Source organism: Dermacentor albipictus, chromosome 8, assembly GCF_038994185.2.
Source record: "Dermacentor albipictus isolate Rhodes 1998 colony chromosome 8, USDA_Dalb.pri_finalv2, whole genome shotgun sequence".
In the NCBI taxonomy this organism is placed as follows: Eukaryota; Metazoa; Arthropoda; class Arachnida; order Ixodida; family Ixodidae; genus Dermacentor; species Dermacentor albipictus.
The window spans coordinates 101,632,058-101,651,792 of NC_091828.1; the positions used below are offsets into that span (position 1 = coordinate 101,632,058).

Here is a 19,735-nt window from a genome sequence, read left to right on the forward strand (position 1 = left end):
TTGCACATCCCTACTTATAATCAATTATGCACTTTAAGTGCAGCACTTAAATGTACTTATGGATTAGAAGGACCTACCCCAACAACTCAGTGCACTTGTCAAAATCGTTCCAAGGTCCCTTTCATACGTTCCCGAAAATTTAGATAAAAATGACACCAGTGTTCAGCAAATTGCCAAACTGCATTCTGCCACTAGATCTTATGTGAACAAGAAAAGGTGCAAGGCACACATGTTTCAGAGTAGTAGGCACTCGCCACGGCAGCTTCCCCCACAGCGCTCAGCTACCCATGCCAAGTGAATATGATGACACGCGCTTAGTTTCCCATTCTGATACCAGCAAATCTCGTCAGCCTTCGCACGTTGCATTCACAGCTACTCCAGCCAACCCTAATGCGATAAGCATTCTCACCTACCATACGTTTCATAGCACCTGTGGCATAGTTTAATTGGAAGCGTAATGCACGCTTTTATTTTGCGATAACCCAAACACACCGCTGTTCCCTGCTGCAGGCAGCATCAAGTGAGAGTCGTTTTGCTCCGGCAGCCTCGTATTCTGGCATCACCCACCAGCTCGATTTCATTTTGGTTTCCTGTCACCATTTTTATACACTGTGCAACCGGAAAACAACATAATGTATCTAGGTCCGCTAGAGCACCCCCAGCTTGTTGCACGTGGACGTTCACGCTGTAATGATTCTCGCCAAGTCAGCATGTCAAACCTCCCACCAAAATAATGCCCCACCCAAAGCTGCTAACCCAGGCTGAATTCGAAGAGTGCAAACGAGAGCTTGCAAAGCAGCAAAACAGACAATACGCATCTCATGTCGCTCTGGGCCCCACCAGTTCAGCATGTGTAAGCGTTTCAAGCTGCAACAATTTGCACAATGCGTAGATAACTACATTTGAGTCTGCTGAGCATTTCTCTGACATCAAATGGTATGTTTGCCCAGTTGGAATGTGTTTTCTAGCATTTTTTTCCAAGAAGCTTTGGTGTACTACGATACAAGCTACAAAATTAGATTTTACAACCATTTAAGGTAACGCACAGCGTGTTGCAATCATGAGAATTATGCACCCCATGCCGAGCACTTTGGTGCCGAACGGCAATGGCGTCACTGTTGCGCCGCAGGAATCTGCAGATGAACGTAGAACAGCAGCAAACATTTTATTGCTACAAAATGCAGCAAGAACAGGAGAACAAGTGCAAGTGCCAGAAGACATACGTGCCAGCCTTATAAGCAATCGCAGTCAGTTCATGCGCCTACCTGCAAGGTTGACTCGCTGAAAATATTGACAGCATGTGGCGCTATCACATACACAACATTTATTCTCGCTTAATCTGTAGGCAGCTATGGTTATACAAAACTAAGATGGCATGTAGGGATCTGGTGATCACTGATTGTGGGCAGGACATCTTCGAACGGATGGTGCAGCCTCTGAAGCAACGTGCACTGCTATAGTCGTCTCCGCTGGTGTGTCTGAGAACTCCCAGAACCTGTCCTTGTTCTTTTCGGACTTGGAAACGCCAGCTGTACCCGGGAGAAGCTGATCTTGGTGAGGATGCCACGCTACGAAGCCCTGTGGCATGTGTACCATGGCGGCACAATAAACAGGCCCTTTTTGCCGTACCACAGTGCCCGGAAGCAATCTCGGTGGCCCTCTGTAGTTTCAAATGAGAACATAGTCTCCCACAGAAAACTGTTGAATACTGAGGAATGAATGACTACTCAGGTGTTGCTTCATGGCACTTTCAAGCGAGAATTTCTGAATGCATGAACGTATGCTAGACGTATGCAAGCAGTTTTGAGGGCATGAAGAGCAATGTCATGGCTCTTCACCTGTGTGGGTGTGCAGGTGGGTTTTCAGGTGGGTCTTTCGTGAGAACCTTTGAAGGCATGAGGGGCATTGAAATGGCTTCTCACCTGTGTGGGTGCGCAGGTGGTATTTCAGGGTGGACTTATGCGAGAAGCTTTGAGGGCATGAAGGGCATTGAAATGGCTTTTCACCTGTGTGTGTGCGCAGGTGGGCTTTCAGGTGGCTCTTTCGTGAGAAGCTCTGAAGGCATGAGGGGCATTGAAATGGCTTCTCACCTGTATGGGTGCGCAGGTGGTCTTTCAGATGGGTCGTTTGTGAGAAGCTCCGAGGGCATGAAGGGCACTGTAATGGCTTCTCACCTGTATGGGTGCGCAGGTGGGTTTTCAGGTGGGTCCTTCGTGAGAAGCACTGAAGGCATGAAGGGCACTGAAATGGCTTCTGGCCTGTGTGTGTGTGCAGGTGTTCCTGCATGTTGCACTTGCGCGAGAAACTCCGAAGGCATAAGGGGCATTGAAATGGCTTCTCGTTTGTGTGGTTTCGCACATGATCTTTCAGGCTAGACTTATGCAAGAAGGTCTTAAGGCACGTAGGGCACTGAAATGGCTTTTCACCTGTATGCACACGCAGGTGGTCCTTCAGGTGGGGCGTTTGTGAGAAGCTTCGAGGGCATGAAGGGCACTGAAACGGTTTCTCGCCTGTGTGGGTACGCATGTGTTGCTTGACCTGGGACTTTTGTGAGAATCTCTGAAGGCATGAAGGACATTGAAATGGCCGCTCACCCGTGTGGATGCACAAGTGCCTCTTCAGGGCATCTTTTCTTGAGAAGCTCCAAGGGCACAAATGGCACTTAAACAGATGCTCGTCACTATGTACCCTGGTATGGGCTTCCAGATGAAATAGTTTATCAGCCTCATAGTCACAGAGATTATCTTGGGGGAGGCATCCCTGCTGTGAATTGCCACCGTTGGCTGTTGATGGAGAAATAGAAGGCCTTGGTGCTGCACAAATGAAACAAAAGTAGTATTATGAAATGTGAAAAATGAACACAGATACTAAAATTAATGAGCTTCCTTTTCCTTTTTGATTTGGGAGGTCTTGAGGGTGATTTCAGGTAAACTGGAACAAATGATGCCTAGTAGTCTTTCTTGATTTACTCAATATTTCTGCATCTTAATGTTTCATGACTCTGAAGTCCGTCCATGTAAATGATTTTTCACAAAGGTAAAAAATTACAAAGTGAGAGAATCTGGAGTGTTTGAAGACTGACGGATTTCTACAACCCTTAGAGGTCAGTGTCAAAAAGCTTCGACCCAGCTTGCCCTCTGATCCTCAACTAGCACTTGAGGTTTGAAGGCTTTCTTTGGCAACGTTTTCCTAAGTTTAGATTGTAAAGAGCCAGCTAGGACATACTGTATTCTTCCGCTTATAGCCCACCAACATGTAAAACCTCCTTTTCGGTTATGCTGCTGGGCCGTTGAGCACAGCTTATCGTGATCCAAGTTCTCATTTGGTGGCGCCGTGCGCAGTATCAGCCAACTGGTAGAGTGCAAATTTGCGACCCATAAAGAGGACAATGAGCGACCATGAAGGAAGGGACAAGGGAGCCTCAACACACAGGGACAGAAGGCTGGCTTAACAAGACGATAACTTTAAATGGCGAACATTGCCCTGAAGTGTGGCTTCATGGTCGCGTGCGCTGCACTGCGGTGAAAGAACACCTCAAAGCGAAATTTTCATATAATTCACACCCAAACTTCTCTGTTATATTTTTGGCGCAGGCTACACATAAAAAAAAAAAAGGGTAACTCTTTTTTGAGTGAACACACCATTCTTCATCACAGAAAACTACTTGGCGAACTGGGCTTTACTCAGTGCTGTCCGTATAGGCTTAACAATGTATAACAACATTTTCAGTTTTGCTCAAAGTGTAAACTATTTGACCTGCACTCTGCTCTGCCATCACAAGATTGTGACAAGCGATTGCTGAAACGGGTAAGGAATGATAATGTTGATAAACACTTGGTAATGTAGAATGTCATGACAGAAAGATGTTACATGTATGGCTACTACGACCTCAATACCGTTTTACATCAATTATGAAAATGGCTGCTTATTCGAAAACTATTAGAAAAGTGTTGATATTCATTTCGATTCTGGAATTATTCTATTCGTATTTCATGCGGTCTAAAATGTTTCTATTTGCACACCCCTACTTATAATCAATTATGCGCTTTATGTGGAGCACTTAAATGTACCACTTACGGATTAGAAGGACCTACCCTAACAACTCAGTGCATTTGTATAGAGCTGTCAAAATCGTTCCAAGGTTCCTTTCATACGTTCCCGGAAATTTAGATCTTTCGACACCAGCGTTCGGTAAACCAACAAACTGCATTCCGTCGCTAGATCTTGTGTGAACAAGAAAAGGTGCGAGGCACACGCGATTCAGAGTAGTAGGCAGTCGCCACCGCAGCCTCCCCCACAGCACTCACCTGCCCGTGCCAAGTGAATATGATGGTACGCGCTTAGTTTTCCATTCTGATACCAGCGACTCTCGTCAGCCTTCGCACGTTGCGTTCACAGCTACTGCAGCCAACCCTACTGTGATAAGCATTTTCTAATATACGTTTCACAGCACCTGTGGCAAAGTGTAATTGGAAGCGTAATGCATGCTTTTAATACACGATAACCCGAACACACCACTGTTCCCTGCTGCAGGCAGCATGAAGTGAGAGTCGTTTTGCTCCGGCAGCCTCGTATTTCGGCACCACCCACCAGCTCGATTTCATTTCGTTTTCCTGTCACTACTTTTAAATACTATGCAATCGGAAAACAACATATTGTATCTAGGTCCGCTCAAGCAACCCCTGCTTGTTGCAATTGGATGCTCAGGCCAAAACAATTCTCGCGAAGTCAGCACATTAAATCTTCCCACCAAAACAATGCCCCACCCAAAGCTCCTGACCCAGGCAGAATTCGAAGAATGCAAACGAGCATGCGAAGCAGCAAAAAAGACAATAAGCATCTCATGTCGCTTGGGTCCCACCAGTTCAGCATGTGTCAGCGTTTCGTGCTGCAACAATTTGCACAATGCATAGATGACTACATTCGAGTCTGCCGAACGTTTCACTGACTTCAGATAGTATGTTTGCCTAGTTAGAATGTGTTTTCTAGCGTTTTTTTCCCAAAAAGGTTTGGTGTGCTATGATAAAAGCTATGGCATTACATTTTACAACCATTTAAGGTAACGAACAGTGTGTTGCAATCATGAGAAATATGCACCCCATGCCGAGCACTTTGGTGCCACAGGCAATGGCATCACTTTTGCATTTTAGGAATCTGCAAACGAACATAGAACAGTAGCAAACAGTTTATTGCTACATAATGCAGCAAGAACAGAAGTACAAATGCAAGTGCCAGAAGACATACATGCCAGCCTTATAAGCAATCGCAGTCAGTTCATGCGACTGCCTGGAAGGTTGACTTGCTGAAACTATCAACAGCATGTGGCGCTATCACATACGCAACATTTATTCTCGCTTAACTTGTGGGAAGCTACGGTTATACAAAACTAAGATGGCATGTAGGGATCTGGTGGTTGCTGATTGCGGGCAGGACATCTTCATACAGATGGTGTAGCTTCTGAAGCAATGTGCACTGCTGTAGTTGTCTCCACAGCTGTTTCTGAGAACTCCCAGAACCTGTCCTTGTTGTTTTCGGATTTGGAGACGCCAACTGTACCCGGGAAAGGCTGATCTTGTTGATGATGCCACGCTATGAAGCCCTGTGGCATGCGTACCATAGCCGCACAATAAACAGGTCCTTTTTGCCGTACCACAGAACCCAGAAGCAATCTCGGTGGTCCTCTGTAGTTTGAAACAAGAACATAGTCTCCCACAGAAAACTGTTGAATACTCAGGAATGAATGAATACTCAGGTGTTGCTTCATGCCACTCTTCAGCGAGAATTTCTGAATGCATGAAGGGCAATGAAATGGCTTCTTACCAGTGTGGGTGTGCAGCTGTTCCTTCATGTTGGAGTTGCACGAGAAGCTCCGAGGGCATGAAGGGCATTTAAATGGCTTCTCATCTGTGTGGGTTTGCAAGTGTTCCCTCATGCTGGATGTATGCGAGCAGCTTTGAGGGCATCAAGAGCAATGTCATGGCTTTTCACCTGTGTGGGTGCGCTGGTGGGCTTTGAGGTAGGCCTTTTGTGAGAACCTCTGAAGGCATGAAGGGCATTGAAATGGCTTCTCGCCTGTGTGAGTGCGCAGGTGGCTTTTCATGCTGGACTTATGCGAGAAGCTTTGAGGGCATGAAGGGCATTGAAATGGCTTTTCACCAGTGTGCGTGCGCAGGTGGACTTTGAGGTGGCTCTTTTGTGAGAAGCTCTGAAGGCATGAGGGGCATTGAAATGGCTTCTCCCCTGTGTGGATGCGCAGGTGGTCTTTCAGGTAGGCCTTTTGTGAGAACCTCTGAAGGCATGAAGGGCATTGAAATGGCTTCTCGCCTGTGTGAGTGCGCAGGTGGCTTTTCATGGTGGACTTATGCGAGAAGCTTTGAGGGCATGAAGGGCATTGAAATGGCTTTTCACCAGTGTGCGTGCGCAGGTGGACTTTGAGGTGGATCTTTTGTGAGAAGCTCTGAAGGCATGAGGGGCATTGAAATGGCTTCTCACCTGTGTGGGTGCGCAGGTGGTCTTTCAGGCTGGGTGTTTGTGAGAAGCTCCGAGGGCATGAAGGGCACTGAAATGGCTTCTCGCCTGTGTGGGTACGCATGTGTTGCTTGACCTGGGACTTTTGTGAGAATCTCTGAAGGCATGAAGGGTACTGAAATGGCCGCTCACCCGTGTGGATGCACAAGTGCCTCTTCAGGGCATCTTTTCTTGAGAAGCTCCAAGGGCACAAATGGCACTTAAAAAGATGCTCGTCAGTGTGTACCCCGACGTGGGCATCCAGATGAAACAGTTTATCAGCCTCACAGTCACAGAGATTACCTTGGTGGAGGCATCCCTGCTGTGAATTGCCACTGTTGGCTGTTGATGGAGAAATAGAAGCCTCGATGCTGCACAAATGAAACAAAAGTAGTATTATGAAATGTGAAAAATTAACACAGATACTAAAATTAATGAGCTTTCTTTTCCTTTTTGATTTGGGAGGTCTTGAGGGTGATTTCAGGTAAACTGGAACAAATGACGCTTAGTAGCCCTTTTTAATTTACTCAATATTTCTGCATCTTAATGCTTCATGACTCTGAAGTCCATCCATACAAATTATTTTTCAGAAAGGTGAAAAATTACAAAGTGAGAGAATCTGGAGTGTTTGAAGACTTTCACGGATTTCTACGACCCTTAGAGGACAGTGTGAAAAAGCTTTAACCCAGCTTGCCCTCTGATCCTCAACGAGCACTTGAGGTTTGAAGGCCTTCTTTGGCAACGTTTTCGCAAGTTTAGATTGTAAAGAGCCAGCTAGGACATACCCTATTCTTCCGCTTATAACCCACCAACATGTAAAACCTCCTTTTCGGTTATGCTGCTGGGCCGTTGAGTGCGTGCACTATTAACGAAATGGTAGAGTGCTATTTGACGATTCATAAAGAGAACAATAACGAGCGACTATGAAGAAGGGGAGAAGGGAGCCTCAACATGCAAGGGAGGAAGAATGGTTTAACAAGGCGATGACATTCAATCGTGAACATTGCCCTGTAGCATGGCTTCATGATAGCGTGCGCTAAACTGCGGTGAAGGCACACCTCAAAGCGAAATTTGCCTATGAACCACACCCAAGCTTTCCTGTTATATTTTTTGTCCAGGCTATACATAAAAAATGTACGATAACTTCTTTTTGAGTGATCAAACCATTCTTTATCACAGAAAACTACTTGGCGACCTGGGCTTTACTCTGTGCCGTTCGTACAGGCTTAACTATGTATAACAACATCTTCAGTTTTGCTCAAAGTGTAAGCTATTTGACGCGCACTCTGCTCTGCCATCATAAAATGGTGACAAGTGATTGCTGAAATGCACAAGGAATAGTCTCAACAAACCTCTCCCTCTGCAAAGCGCAATGCAAATCAACACACTAGCAGGTAAAGTTAGTTAAATCGAGATTAATGGCACAAGAGCGACTTGGGCCATGCACCAGGCACAAGGCATTCACAAAACAATGGTAGAGGGTGGAAAAGCTGCATTGCTCGAAAGCATGTTCATAAAATCGGTTTCTTCGAGAAAGTTTAGGACTTCTGAAGGGGCACAAGTGGTTCAGTTCCCAAAATCAAAGCGGGGTGTAACAATATTTGTACATTGTATACTTCTTTATTTCATTATGTGATTAACTAAGTTGCAGTTTGTTGTTTTCTCTCAAACTACATTCACTTCGCCATTTGAAGGTCAGCGTTTGGCGAATAGCTTGAAGCCCATTGCTAAATGGTACTGTTATTTTCGAAATAGCCTGGTGTTTTGCCTTAGCTGCACACTCATCCGCCGTTTCATTTCCTGGAATCGCGATGTGGCTTGGGACCGAGCAGAAGTGGATGGATTGGCCTTCAAATAAGCTACTACTCTTGTAGTTTTTTCCGCTGCCATCTTCAGAGCATAACATTCAGCTATGAAAAGAGAGACACATAGTGGTAGCCTAACAGTACGTTCCCACGTACCTTCGATGATGCTGCTTCCCTCATAACCTTGCACCTCTGACTAGTCGGTGTAAAATTCGGTGTAAGTGTGGCATGTTTCTTGTACTGTGCCAGACTTGTGTATTATGTATTCGTGTGGGGTTATCGTGCTTATTTAAGTGTGTTGATGAAAAATGAAGCAACTGTGTAAAGTCACCCCAATGGGGTAATACGGTTGGCCTGTTAGCAACAGAAAGTGCTTCATTAGGGACATCATATTCTCAAAATTTTTTTTTGCACTGTAGTATGAGAAGTATAACTGCACGTGTTTTGTTCGTGTAGTGTAGTCTTGTATCGAAGCAGGAGATAATGTTATTGCAAATGTGCTATGGCGATGATCGAACTTTGAGAATGTATGTAAGCATGTGTTGCACTCTCCTATGTTCCAAGGACAGCTCATTAGTCTCCGATTGCAAACTGAAAATAGGTGATGTCCTGTAGGCACTGATTGCTAGGCATGGCCCTTGATTATGAATTGGATCTAATTGCTGGACGTATGACTGTCTGGCTGAGCCATAAGTTATGCAGCCAGAATCTATTTTACTGCATACAAAGCATCGACAGATACACAGACAACATTGGTGGTCAAAGCTCCAGTGCTCCCAGGACAGGATATTGAGAACATTAAGTGCCTTGCTTGCTTCAATCTTCAGACTATATATGTGCACTAGGAAGTTCAGCTGCTTATGAAATAAGACCTCTAAAGACTTGTGATCCTATTTGACTGGTAGTACGGCTTCATGCAGTTTCATGACAGGGTCCAGTTGTAAACCGCTTTCTTGCAAATGAACCACAGTGACAGCTTTTTTAGTAGAGGAACGGATGACGCCTTTATTTGCTCATCGTATCACTTTGTTTAAAGTCATTGGAATCTGCCGTCCTTAATTTAGCATGTTTGATGCGTAGCACACAAATTGCAAATCAACAAGGTATAAAGAATGCATAACAGAAGAGGGTGTAATTCTGTTTCTAAAGTTAATTTTCAGCACAAACAGTGTTGTGCTTAAAATAGGACCCTGCGGCATGCCATTTTTCTGAATTCTGGTGTTTTATGTGCAAAATAACACGATTTGATTATGAGGCACGCCATAGTGGGGGACTCCCGATTGATTTGGACCACCAGGTGCCTTTAATGGCATCTGGTCCGACTCCTGTAGTTAGGGTCGGTGTCAAAGATGGGCCATTGTAAATCTCGGAGAATGACATTTCATATCAAGCACTAAATTTAAAACCGTCACCTGAAACACCAAGGTTTCTACCTTTTGACTAAAAACGTCACCGTATACTGGCACTTGCTTGGCGATCGTGGTTTTCAGTCACATCAGAATAGCTTCTTCAATTTTTGGGCAGGCACCTTGGCTGACATTCTTACATCGGCATCCAGCAGATTTCCCGGTGGCTTCTAAAATCTTCACCTTGTTTATTAGGTACTCTGCCATTGCCTGCTTCGCGATTTCAAATTCTTTTGTGACGTCCACTTGTGACTGGTGACTTTGCATTTGTCTGATAATGGTGGCCTTCTTTTCCATCGTTGATCTCCTATAATTTCTTCGCTTTGAAGCCTTCGTCAAGTTGGAGGTTGACAAGGAAGTGGTGTTGGTGCCATCGGTAGCAGCTGTTGATGACACCACTGAAGACGATTGGTTGTTGAAGCGGCTTAGCCTAGCATAGCGGTATCCAGCTGAAGAGAACCACAATGTGCACTAGAGGTGATGGGAACAGTACAACTGAACATATGCGTCTGACAAGTGCCGACAGCAATGACATCTGACAAACATGACAGCGCTAAGCCTCGCAGGAGGTCCGGCTAGAGCAAGTGGTGCCTTCTAGCAAGGCTGTACCGGAAACGAAAGCTCTGAATGGGCATGAGAGATGCATGCAATGAAGATTTGAAGTGGCAGAAAAACAAAATGACGGCGATGTGCTTAGTGTTTTCGGTAGCTTCTGACTTGCGATTTAGAGAAAAAGTCAGGAAAATTGAACGAGAAGAGTTTGAAACATGCAAAATCTTGGTCGTTGTTATACACTGGCTGCATGGAGCACGTTACGGTGCCATGGCAGAGTCTGAATATTCTGGCAGGTACAGAAAATCGGGTGTCCGAATAAAATCAATCGGTGACTGTATTACTATAACGTTGTGACAAAGAAAAGATCCGAATTCCACTTCGTGCCAATAAACGTTATGTAAACCATTTTGCAAATCTTATGCTGCAACCGCATGCGACTGAATTACCAAGGAGAGGCTGCACCTCAGTCAGCTGTTGCAAAATAACTTTAGCACAATCTTCCTGTGTTTGCCATGTATACTGTAAACCAAAATAAGGAAGTTTCCTTGTTTGTAGTTGTCAAAATGGAGTAAGCGTCATCATTTTTGTTTTTACTACGGCCAACATGCCAACTTTACAAAGTTTGTGCAATCATGTGTTAATGCAGCTAGGGGTATAAAAATTACATCCCCAGATTTGACTTCGTTACTGCTTCTGCAAACAATGTGATAACATAGGTGGAAGTGTACAGTGCGATTGTGGCAGTGCAAAGTCTGGTTTTAGTGGTTAGAAATAGAAGCAGTGTAACTGTCGATTTTCACTGGAAGCTTTGTTGCGCAATGGCTACCCTGTTAACAGTGAACGTGGAGACACTGTGGTGGGATTTCACTGTGAGCACCACGCACGAGTTCTACTGATAACAGCAGATTCAATTGAATTCGCTCACTAGTCTCTCACTTCTCGTTGTGAAAATGCTTGATTTTTCGCATCGCATATCTGGATGAGGTTTTAGCACACTGTAACAAGAGTGCTGCAGAAGACCAACTATCTGCTGGGATAAATTGGCGGTACATAAGAGGTCTTGTCTGGCCACTGCAAACACTAAGCAAAAAACGTGAAGTTGTTTCAACAGGAGAGGATCGAAACAAGAGCATGGCCAGCAGTCACCTGAAGAAAACTACAGGTTGGCTGAAGTGATAGCTGGTGTGCGCCTCAAGTGTCCAGTGCATCCTTCTCAATGCCTGATGGCAGTGTTGTGCACGCCTAGCCCTGCTTAGTCATGTGCTGTGGGATGTCATGACTGAAAGCTGTCCCTGAACAAGAATCCCGACAGTTCCCATGTGGTTTTCACCCCTTTCAATGAATGAGCACATTGATAATACAAAGTATGTGTTGCAGTTAACTGCATTATAGAATTTTGTTTGAATTTTATTCACCTCAAACACAGGGGCATACATTCCACATTGATCTATATTTACATTTTTGCACTAATATACTGATTTAGGCATAACTAAGAGACTCACTGGGCCTATAGTTATCGTAAAGCAACTTAAGCGCTACAACACTAGGGCAAGAAGGCTCTGGATTAAGCTCTATCACCTAAGGTGCTTCAATGTGTTCAGTAGAGCAGTATTTTTGCATTGTGCCTCCACTCAGAATGCAGATGAGAATGATGAACCAACTAATATGTTGTCAGCAACAAAAGGTAATACACACTTGGGCAGGTCATACGAAGCTAGGCAGACTTGGCTATTTACCACAAACTCACACAAGCAAGCAAATGTAAGAGAAGTGCCGGTCGCTACCCACCTGAAGAGGAGCTTGACTGATCCACAGTCTCTATGGTCTGCACGCTCCTTGACTCGCTGCCTGCTTTGAAGGAGCACCCAACAGATTTGTCAGCCAGAGGCAAGCTGCACTGTGTGCCAACCTCAACCTCACCGATGACCTTGGAAGGGGCGAGGCATGCCATTGTGGCAGTGATACTCTCAGCTAGGCTCATTGCATTTGTGAGACCTGCAGAAAATAATTGGAGTGATTGCAGTCCCGTTACAGCATCAAGAAGAAGTGGTAAATCTGACAATAGAATAAATGCAGAGGCATTTACAATGCATAGCCATGGAAAACAATGTAACCTTTACGGTTCAGTATCCCTAAAGACAAACTATGGTCTTTACACTACAAGGAAAAACTCAGACTAAATACTCAAAAGCACGGAAAGCTTTTTTTTGTGCAAGGTTTACAACAGCAGAACGTATCTCTGACTTTTTTTTTTCATCTTATACATTTTAAAGCGATTGGAAGATCCTAAGGTCATCACCATCAGCCTATTTAATGTCCGCTGCAGGATCCTTAATTTCCCCAGGTCTTTGGCCAGCTGATACCATCCTATGCATGCTAATTTTCTATTTCATCACACTACCTAATTGTCTGCTGTCCACGCTTGCACATCACTTCCATTGTTACCCATTCAGGATCCCCAACAGACTGTGATTTACCTGCCCAACCCATTAAAATGTTTGCCAAAGTTCATTTTAATGCAACAGCATTCTTTAAGAACTTCCCCCCCAATTCAGTATGTATGTATACATACATACATACATACATACATACATACATTGCAGTATGGATGGATGGATGGATGGATGGATGGATGGATGGATGGATGGATGGATGGATGGATGGACGGACGGACGGACGGACGGACGGACGGACGGACGGACGGATGCATGCACCTAACCTCTTTCCCACCAACTTGGGACACTGAGCAGTCTATCGTCAAATGGGCAGAGCATCTGGCTGCTGTGCTGAAGGAACTGGGTTGAAAACCAACTGTTGGCCCAATTTGGGTCACTGAGCATGTAACAGTGGGTATGTGCTGCTCTTCTCTTTGACATCAAGTTGGGTCACTGGGTGTGTGGCACTTCATATGTGCTGCTCTTCAATGATCCTGGACGGCTTCTCCCAGTGATCTTCATTTACCCCCGTCTTCACTGGCCAGTTTAAAGTTGTGCCTGCAAATTTCTTAATTTCATCATCCCACCTAACTTTCTACTGTCCTCGAGTGTATTTTCCTTTCCTTCACACCCATTCCATAACTAATAAACCACTGATTATCTGCCCTATGCATTCCATGGCCTGGCTAGCTCTTTTTCCCCTAAATGTAACTACGTCAGCTACACTTGTTTGCTCTGTTCCCATCTCTCCAAGTTACACCCTAGTTAAGGTTTCACTCATTACCTTTAATATTATCTTTATTTTTCTGTTCTAAAGCTGCATATTTGTCCAAGAGCACCAGCCTGAATTCATCTACTTTTACCCCGAGTGTGTCTAGGTTGGTCTGTTTCCTCTTAACTTATTTGGTCTTTCCCTCTTCAAATTGAGAACTATCCTAGACCTAACTAATCTATGTACACTACCATTTACCATATCTCACACTTCTACATTCTGCACTACGCTATAGGCACCCAGCATTGAAGTAGTTTCTTGGTAGAGGTTGACAGGGGCAGGCCTAGGGCTTGCTTGTAGGCTGTTAGCAGCACCGTGTCTAGTTTCTTGCCATCTGATGTGTAAGGCAGCATTCATAGCCAAACAAGGCAACCGGCAGGGAAGGTCGGCCTGCTTCAGTACACCAGGTTCAATTTCCAGTGGCAGCCTGCCCAGATCCAGAGATTCTTAGCACCCGCTGCTGCTTTGCAGGTCTGACCGCCACCTTGTTCAGGTGCTCCGCAGCGCAGCTGCACTGTTTACGTGCTGCTCTTGGCTGAACCACTTTGACACCAACTAGGGTCACTGGGCAAGCACCACTGGGTATGTGCACTTTTCATATTACTCATCGTATAAAACATATAATCAATAAACTGTTGCCCAATAATAAGATTGCTAATGACATTAAAGTCACCAATCATCACTAAAGAATGAATGTACCACCAGTCACCTTCCTCTTGAACCTTTTTGGGGTCCTTTTCTTTTTGGCCAAATGCGATTCCCCTGTGTCTAACTTGTTTATTGCACATTTACACTTACTTTACAAAAAAGTTACCACATTGTTTTTCTAGAGTGATAACTGTGACAAAAAATGTTCTTTAGGTGAGCATGCATTGTTTATTCATGAGTTCAGATGCACTTGCACAAACACTTATAATAAAATAAAATCCACAAATAGATACATTGCAATTCGGCATTTGGGCAGTAGTCAGCATCAATGAAATCGCTGCTCGACTCACATGCAGTAAAGCAACCAGCGTGCACGGCCATAGTGTAATCGAATTGTGTATATGAGCGCATGCAAAAAAACCCCATGTTTGTGTACCCGTCAGAAAAACCAATCGAGTCAGAAACTTGCAGTAATCCTTCATCCCATCGCAAATGTGGGACAGTCAGTTTTCAAAAGTCTCGAGTAAAGAAAACAGAGGCATGGCAGCATCGTTCGTACACTGCGACATCGCTTGTATGTACTAGTGCCTACCTGTAAGCAGTAAATGAGCAAACATATAGCAGTGAGCCTTTGAGAGATTATAAACCAGATAGAAATCTGTTTTGACTAGTGCAATGAACAGAAACAGCCTGCAATACAAAATCAAAACTAACCGCCACGCAACTGGCAACAAGCAGATGCGCAAGCGGTCGCTGAAACGCCAGCCTAAGGAAGCTGTGGAATGAAAGCCGAGACTGCAAAGCTAAAAAATAAAAATAAAAATAAATAAAAATACCAAGGGCACTTAGTTAGCCCAACGTGGATGAAAGCGAATGCATTGCAACGACTGTGCGATGCTTAGACATTATGCCACAGTGGAAAGTCGTGGATTCGACTCAAACCAAAGATTGAGGGTTTGTAGCCTGAACACCAAAGGTTGTAGGTTCAGCTCCCACCAACGGTCGAGGATTCGTAGCATTTTTGTACCATCATGTGGTCATGCCGCCAATGCCAGGTTATCCACCTCATGAGCCATTTAATGCTTTTGCATTAAGAAATAGCTCCCTGTATCCGTACAAGCAGTGGCAACACTTGCTGGGTAACAAAGAATTGAAAAAGTGGCATGTTTATTTAAACATACAGACAGTGCCGTAAATATACGGCATCGACCATGTGGGACTTAATCACGGCGCTCGCAAATCTGCACAAACACAAACTTGCCAATAAAGATAAAGAATAGACATTATAGAAAGTAAGTTGTGAAAAATAAAATGTGTATTTATACCTTTAAACAGCATCTTAAGCATTAGGTGCAGTGAAATAGTAAGAAATCTGCACTTGGTTTCGCGGAAGTTTAGGGTTTGCCCTTGTGGTTTGCATCGCATCCAGCTGCTGCGCAAACAGTAGCAGCTATATTTAGCATGCATGAAATCAATGAGCAACTAGGTTGATGATAGAGCACTTTGGGTAAGCATCGGGGTCAGTGTCAAAGACGGGCCACTGTCAATCTTGGACATTGACATTTTGGATCCAGTCATCACTAAATTTAAAACCCTCAATATTCATCTGAAGTGCCAGGACTGCTGCCTTTTGATTTAAAACATCATGGGACACGTGCACCTGCTTGGCAATAATGGCTTTCAGCCACATCAGAGTAGCTTCCTCAAGTTTTGGGTGGGCACCTTGGCTGACATTCTTTCGTCGGGATCCAGCAGATTGCTCGGCGGCTTCTAAAATCTTCGCCATGTTTCCTAGTCTGATATTGTCTGCTTCAAGATTTCAAACTTTTTTGTGACGTCCGATTGCGAAGCGCCACTTTGCACTTGCCTGATAATGGTGACCTTCTGTTCCATCGTGTCAATGTGCTATAATTTCCATGTTTCGAAGCCTTTGTCAAGTTGGAGGCAAATGATGAAGGCAGTGTCAGCACAATCACTCACAGCTGCCGATGAAACCACTGCAGAGGACTGGTTGTCGAAGCGGCTGAGCCTAGCGTTACAGTATGCAGCTGAAGCGAACTACAATGTACACTATAGGCGATACGAACAGTACAACTGACCATATGCGACTAACAAACGGCGACAACAGTGACAACGTGAAGTCTCACGGGAAAGTGCAGCAAGGAGTGCCTGCTATTGAGGCTGTACAGGAAACGGAAACTCTGAATTGGCACTAGAGATGCGTGCAACGCAGGTTTGAGGCTGAAGAAAAATGGAATGATGGTGATGCTGTTTACGTTTTCGGTTGTTTTTAGCTTGCGATTGAGAGAGCAAGTCTGGAAAATTGAACAAGAAGAGTTTGAAACATGCAAAATTTTGGTCATTGTCATACATTGACTCTATCGAACGCGTTGCAGTACTGTGGCAGTCAGAGGACCGGTGCCGCTGCGATCAATAGCAATGCACATTTTTAAGGCCTTATATTTAGGCGTGCTGCGAATATTATTCTAGTAGTTTTCGAATACTTTAAAATGTCAACTCTGCTCAATCAAACATAAAATTGAGGCAATGACTAATTTTTATCCCCTAGGCAGAATATATGTATAAGACTTGAGTAGCTATGTAGTGCAATACACTACAGGAATCATTCTCAATTTCAGAAAGTTCTGTATATGCGAAGAAACTGCTTAATTGTATCTAATGCTCCATTTGTGCATATTGATAAACATTTGACAATGTACAATGTCATGACAAAAAGATGCTGCATGTATGGCTACTACGATCTGAATACCGTTTTACATCAATTATGAAAATGGCTGCTTATTCAAAAACTATCAGAAAAGTATTCACAATCATTTCGATTCTGGAATTATTCAATTTATATTATGCGGTCTGAAAAGTTTCTATTTGCACACTCCTACTTATAATCAATTATGCACTTAATGCGGAGCACTTAAATGTACCACTTAGGGATTAGAAGGACCTACCCTAACAAATCAGTGCATTTGTACAGAGCTGTCAAAATCATTCCAAGGTCCCTTTCATACGTTCCCAGAAATTTAGATCTTTCAACACCAGCGTTCTGTGAACTACCAAACTGCATTCTGCCGCTAGATCTTATGTGAACAAGAAAAGGTGCGAGGCACACGCGATTCAGAGTAGCAGGCAGTTGCCACAGCAGCCTTCCCCACAGTACTCACCTGCAGAAGGGCAGCGGATTGGGCGAGTTGGCGTTGCATGGTAATAATAAAAATTCAAAGAGCGCATAAACGACGGGACCAGAATGAGGAGGAGACAAACACGGCGCTGAACTTACAACTGGCACCTGCCCGTGCCAAGTTAATATGATGACACGCCCTTAGTTTGCCATTCTGATACCAGCGAATCTCGTCAGCCTTCGCACGTTGCATTCACAGCTACTCCAGCCAACCCTTCTGCGATAAGCATTTTCACCTACTATACGTTTGACACCATCTGTGGCATAGTGTCATTGGAAGCGTAATGCATGCTTTTAATACGCGATAGCCCAAACACACCGATGTTCGTTGCTGCAGTCGACATGAAGTGAGAATCATGTTTCGCTCCGGCAGCCTCATATTTCGGCATCACCCACCAGCTCGATTTCATTTCGGTTTCCCGTCACCATTTTTAAACACTGTGCAATCGGAAAACAACATAATGCATCTAGGTGCGCTCTAGCACCCCTAGCTCATTGCACTTGGACGTTGATGCTGCAATGATTCTTGCCAAGTCAGCAAAATAATGCCCCAACCAAAGCTCCTGACCCAGGCCGAATTCGAAGAATGCAAACGAGCATGCGAAGCAGCAAAAAAGACAATAAGCGTCTCGTGGCACTCGGGAGCCCACCAGTTCAGCAGGTGTCAGCGTTTCGTGCTGCAACAATTTGCACAATGCGAGAAACTACATTCGAGTGTGCTGAATGTTTCACTGACTGTAGATGGTATGTTTGCCCTATTAGAATGCACATTCTAGTGTATTTTTCCAAACAGCTTTGGTGTATTATGACAAAATCTAAGGCATTACATTTTACAACCGTTTAGAGGAACGCAGAGCGTTGCTATCATGAGAATAATGCATCCCATGCCAAGCACTTTGGTGCCGAAAGGCAATGGCGTCAGTATTGCATTGTAGGAATCTGCTGACGAACGTAGAACAGTACCAAACAGTTTATTGCTACATAATGCAGCAAGAACAGAAGTACAAGTGTAAGTGCCAGAAGACATACATGCCAGCCTTATAAGCAATCGCAGTCGGTTCATGCACCTACCTGGAAGGTTGACTCGCTGAAAATATCGACAGCATGCGGTGCTATCACATACGCAACATTTATTCTCGCTTAATTTGTGGAGAGCTATGGTTATACAAAACTAAGATGGCTTGTTGGGATCTGGTGGTTGTTGATTGCGGGCAGGACATCTTCGTACAGATGGTGTAGCCTCTGAAGCAATGTGAACTGCCGTAGTCGTCCCCGCAGGTGTGTTCGAGAACTCCCAAAACCTGTCCTTGTTTTAGGATTTGGAGACGCCAACTGTACCCGGGAGAAGCTGATCTTGGTGATGATGCCACGCTACGAAGCCCTGCAGCATGCGCACCATAGCCGCACAATAAACAGGCCCTTTTTGCCGCACCACAGAACCCAGAAGCAATCTTGGCGGTCCTCTGTAGTTTCAAACAAGAACATTGTCTCCCACAGAAAACTGTTGAACACTCAGGAATGAATGAATACTCAGGTGTTGCTTCATGGCAGTCATCAGCGAGAATTTCTGAATGCATGAACGTATGCAAGCAGTTTTGAGGGCACGAAGAGCACTGTCATGGCTTTTCACCAGTGTTGGTGCGCAGGTGGGTGTTCAGGTGGGTCTTTCGTGAGAACCTCTGAAGGCATGAAGGGCATTGAAATGGCTTCTCGCCTGTGTGAGTGCGCAGGTGGTGTTTCACGCTGGACTTATGTGAGAAGCTTTGAGGGCATGAAGGGCATTGAAATGGCTTCTCACCTGTGTGTATACGCAGGTGCACTTTCATGTGGCTCTTTCGTGAGAAGCTCTGAAGGCATGAGGGGCATTGAAATGGCTTCTCACCGGTGTGGGTGCGCAGGTGGTCTTTCAGGCGGGGTGTTTGTGAGAAGCTCCGAGGGCATGAAGGGCACTGAAATGGCTTCTCGCCTGTGTGGGTACGCATGTGTTGCTTGACCTGGGACTTTTGTGAGAATCTCTGAAGGCATGAAGGACATTGAAATGGCCGCTCACCCGTGTGGATGCACAAGTGCCTCTTCAGGGCATCTTTTCTTGAGAAGCTCCAAGGGCACAAATGGCACATAAACAGATGCGCGTCAGTATGTACCCTGACATGGGCTTCCACATGAAATAGTTTATTAGCCTCACAGTCACAGAGATTATCTTGGTGGAGGCATCCCTGCGGTGAATTCCCACCGTTGGCTGTTGATGGAGAAATAGAAGGCCTCAATGCTGCAGAAATGAAACAAAGGTAGTAGTATTATGAAATGTGAAAAATGAACACAGATACTAAAATTATTGAGCTTTCTTTTCCTTTTTGATTTGGGAAGTCTTGAGGGTGATTTCAGGTAAAATGGAACAAATGACGCCTATT

At 44.7% G+C, this 19,735-nt stretch overlaps 4 protein-coding genes across 10 annotated transcripts in view; 1 reads left to right on the top strand and 3 right to left on the bottom strand.

The window, feature by feature from the left end:
• The window catches only part of LOC135913740 (zinc finger protein OZF-like), a 269,769-nt gene that overhangs the window by 109,602 nt on the left and 140,432 nt on the right, over positions 1 to 19,735 (bottom strand). The window lies entirely within an intron of this gene.
• LOC135913737 (zinc finger protein 84-like) overlaps positions 1 to 19,735 on the top strand; it is a 104,974-nt gene that overhangs the window by 82,097 nt on the left and 3,142 nt on the right. For 2 of the 3 annotated variants that reach the window (XM_065446364.2, XM_070523868.1), the window contains exons 7-8: positions 13,952 to 14,062; positions 18,641 to 18,943. In XM_065446364.2, coding sequence (XP_065302436.1) covers positions 13,952 to 14,039 — 88 coding nt within the window. In that variant the 3' untranslated portion in view covers positions 14,040 to 14,062; positions 18,641 to 18,943. Of the gene's footprint in view, positions 1 to 13,951; positions 14,063 to 18,640; positions 18,944 to 19,735 lie in introns of those variants that run through there. The other variant, XM_065446365.2, reaches the window with a different exon arrangement.
• Positions 1 to 19,735, bottom strand: part of LOC135913739 (zinc finger protein OZF-like) — a 48,432-nt gene that overhangs the window by 11,820 nt on the left and 16,877 nt on the right. For 2 of the 5 annotated variants that reach the window (XM_065446369.1, XM_065446367.1), the window contains 2 exons: positions 12,062 to 12,268; positions 1,143 to 2,813 (listed from right to left, as the gene is read on the bottom strand). The exons of 1 other annotated variant lie outside the window; for it this stretch is intronic. In XM_065446369.1, coding sequence (XP_065302441.1) covers positions 1,825 to 2,813; positions 12,062 to 12,254 — 1,182 coding nt within the window. In that variant the 5' untranslated portion in view covers positions 12,255 to 12,268 and the 3' untranslated portion in view covers positions 1,143 to 1,824. Of the gene's footprint in view, positions 1 to 1,142; positions 2,814 to 8,803; positions 10,168 to 12,061; positions 12,269 to 19,735 lie in introns of those variants that run through there. 2 more of the 5 variants (XM_065446371.2, XM_065446368.1) reach the window with 2 other exon arrangements.
• Positions 5,168 to 8,492, bottom strand: LOC135913693 (oocyte zinc finger protein XlCOF6-like). Its single transcript, XM_065446273.1, has 3 exons — positions 8,469 to 8,492; positions 7,860 to 7,867; positions 5,168 to 6,878 (listed from the first exon to the last, which is right to left on the bottom strand). The coding sequence occupies exons 1-3, from the start codon at positions 8,490 to 8,492 to the stop codon at positions 5,975 to 5,977; spliced, it is 936 nt and encodes a 311-aa protein (XP_065302345.1). The 3' UTR covers positions 5,168 to 5,974.

Coding starts and splice junctions, on each gene's coding strand:
- LOC135913693 (XM_065446273.1), bottom strand. CDS start 8,492: ATGAGGGAAGCAGCATCATCGAAG.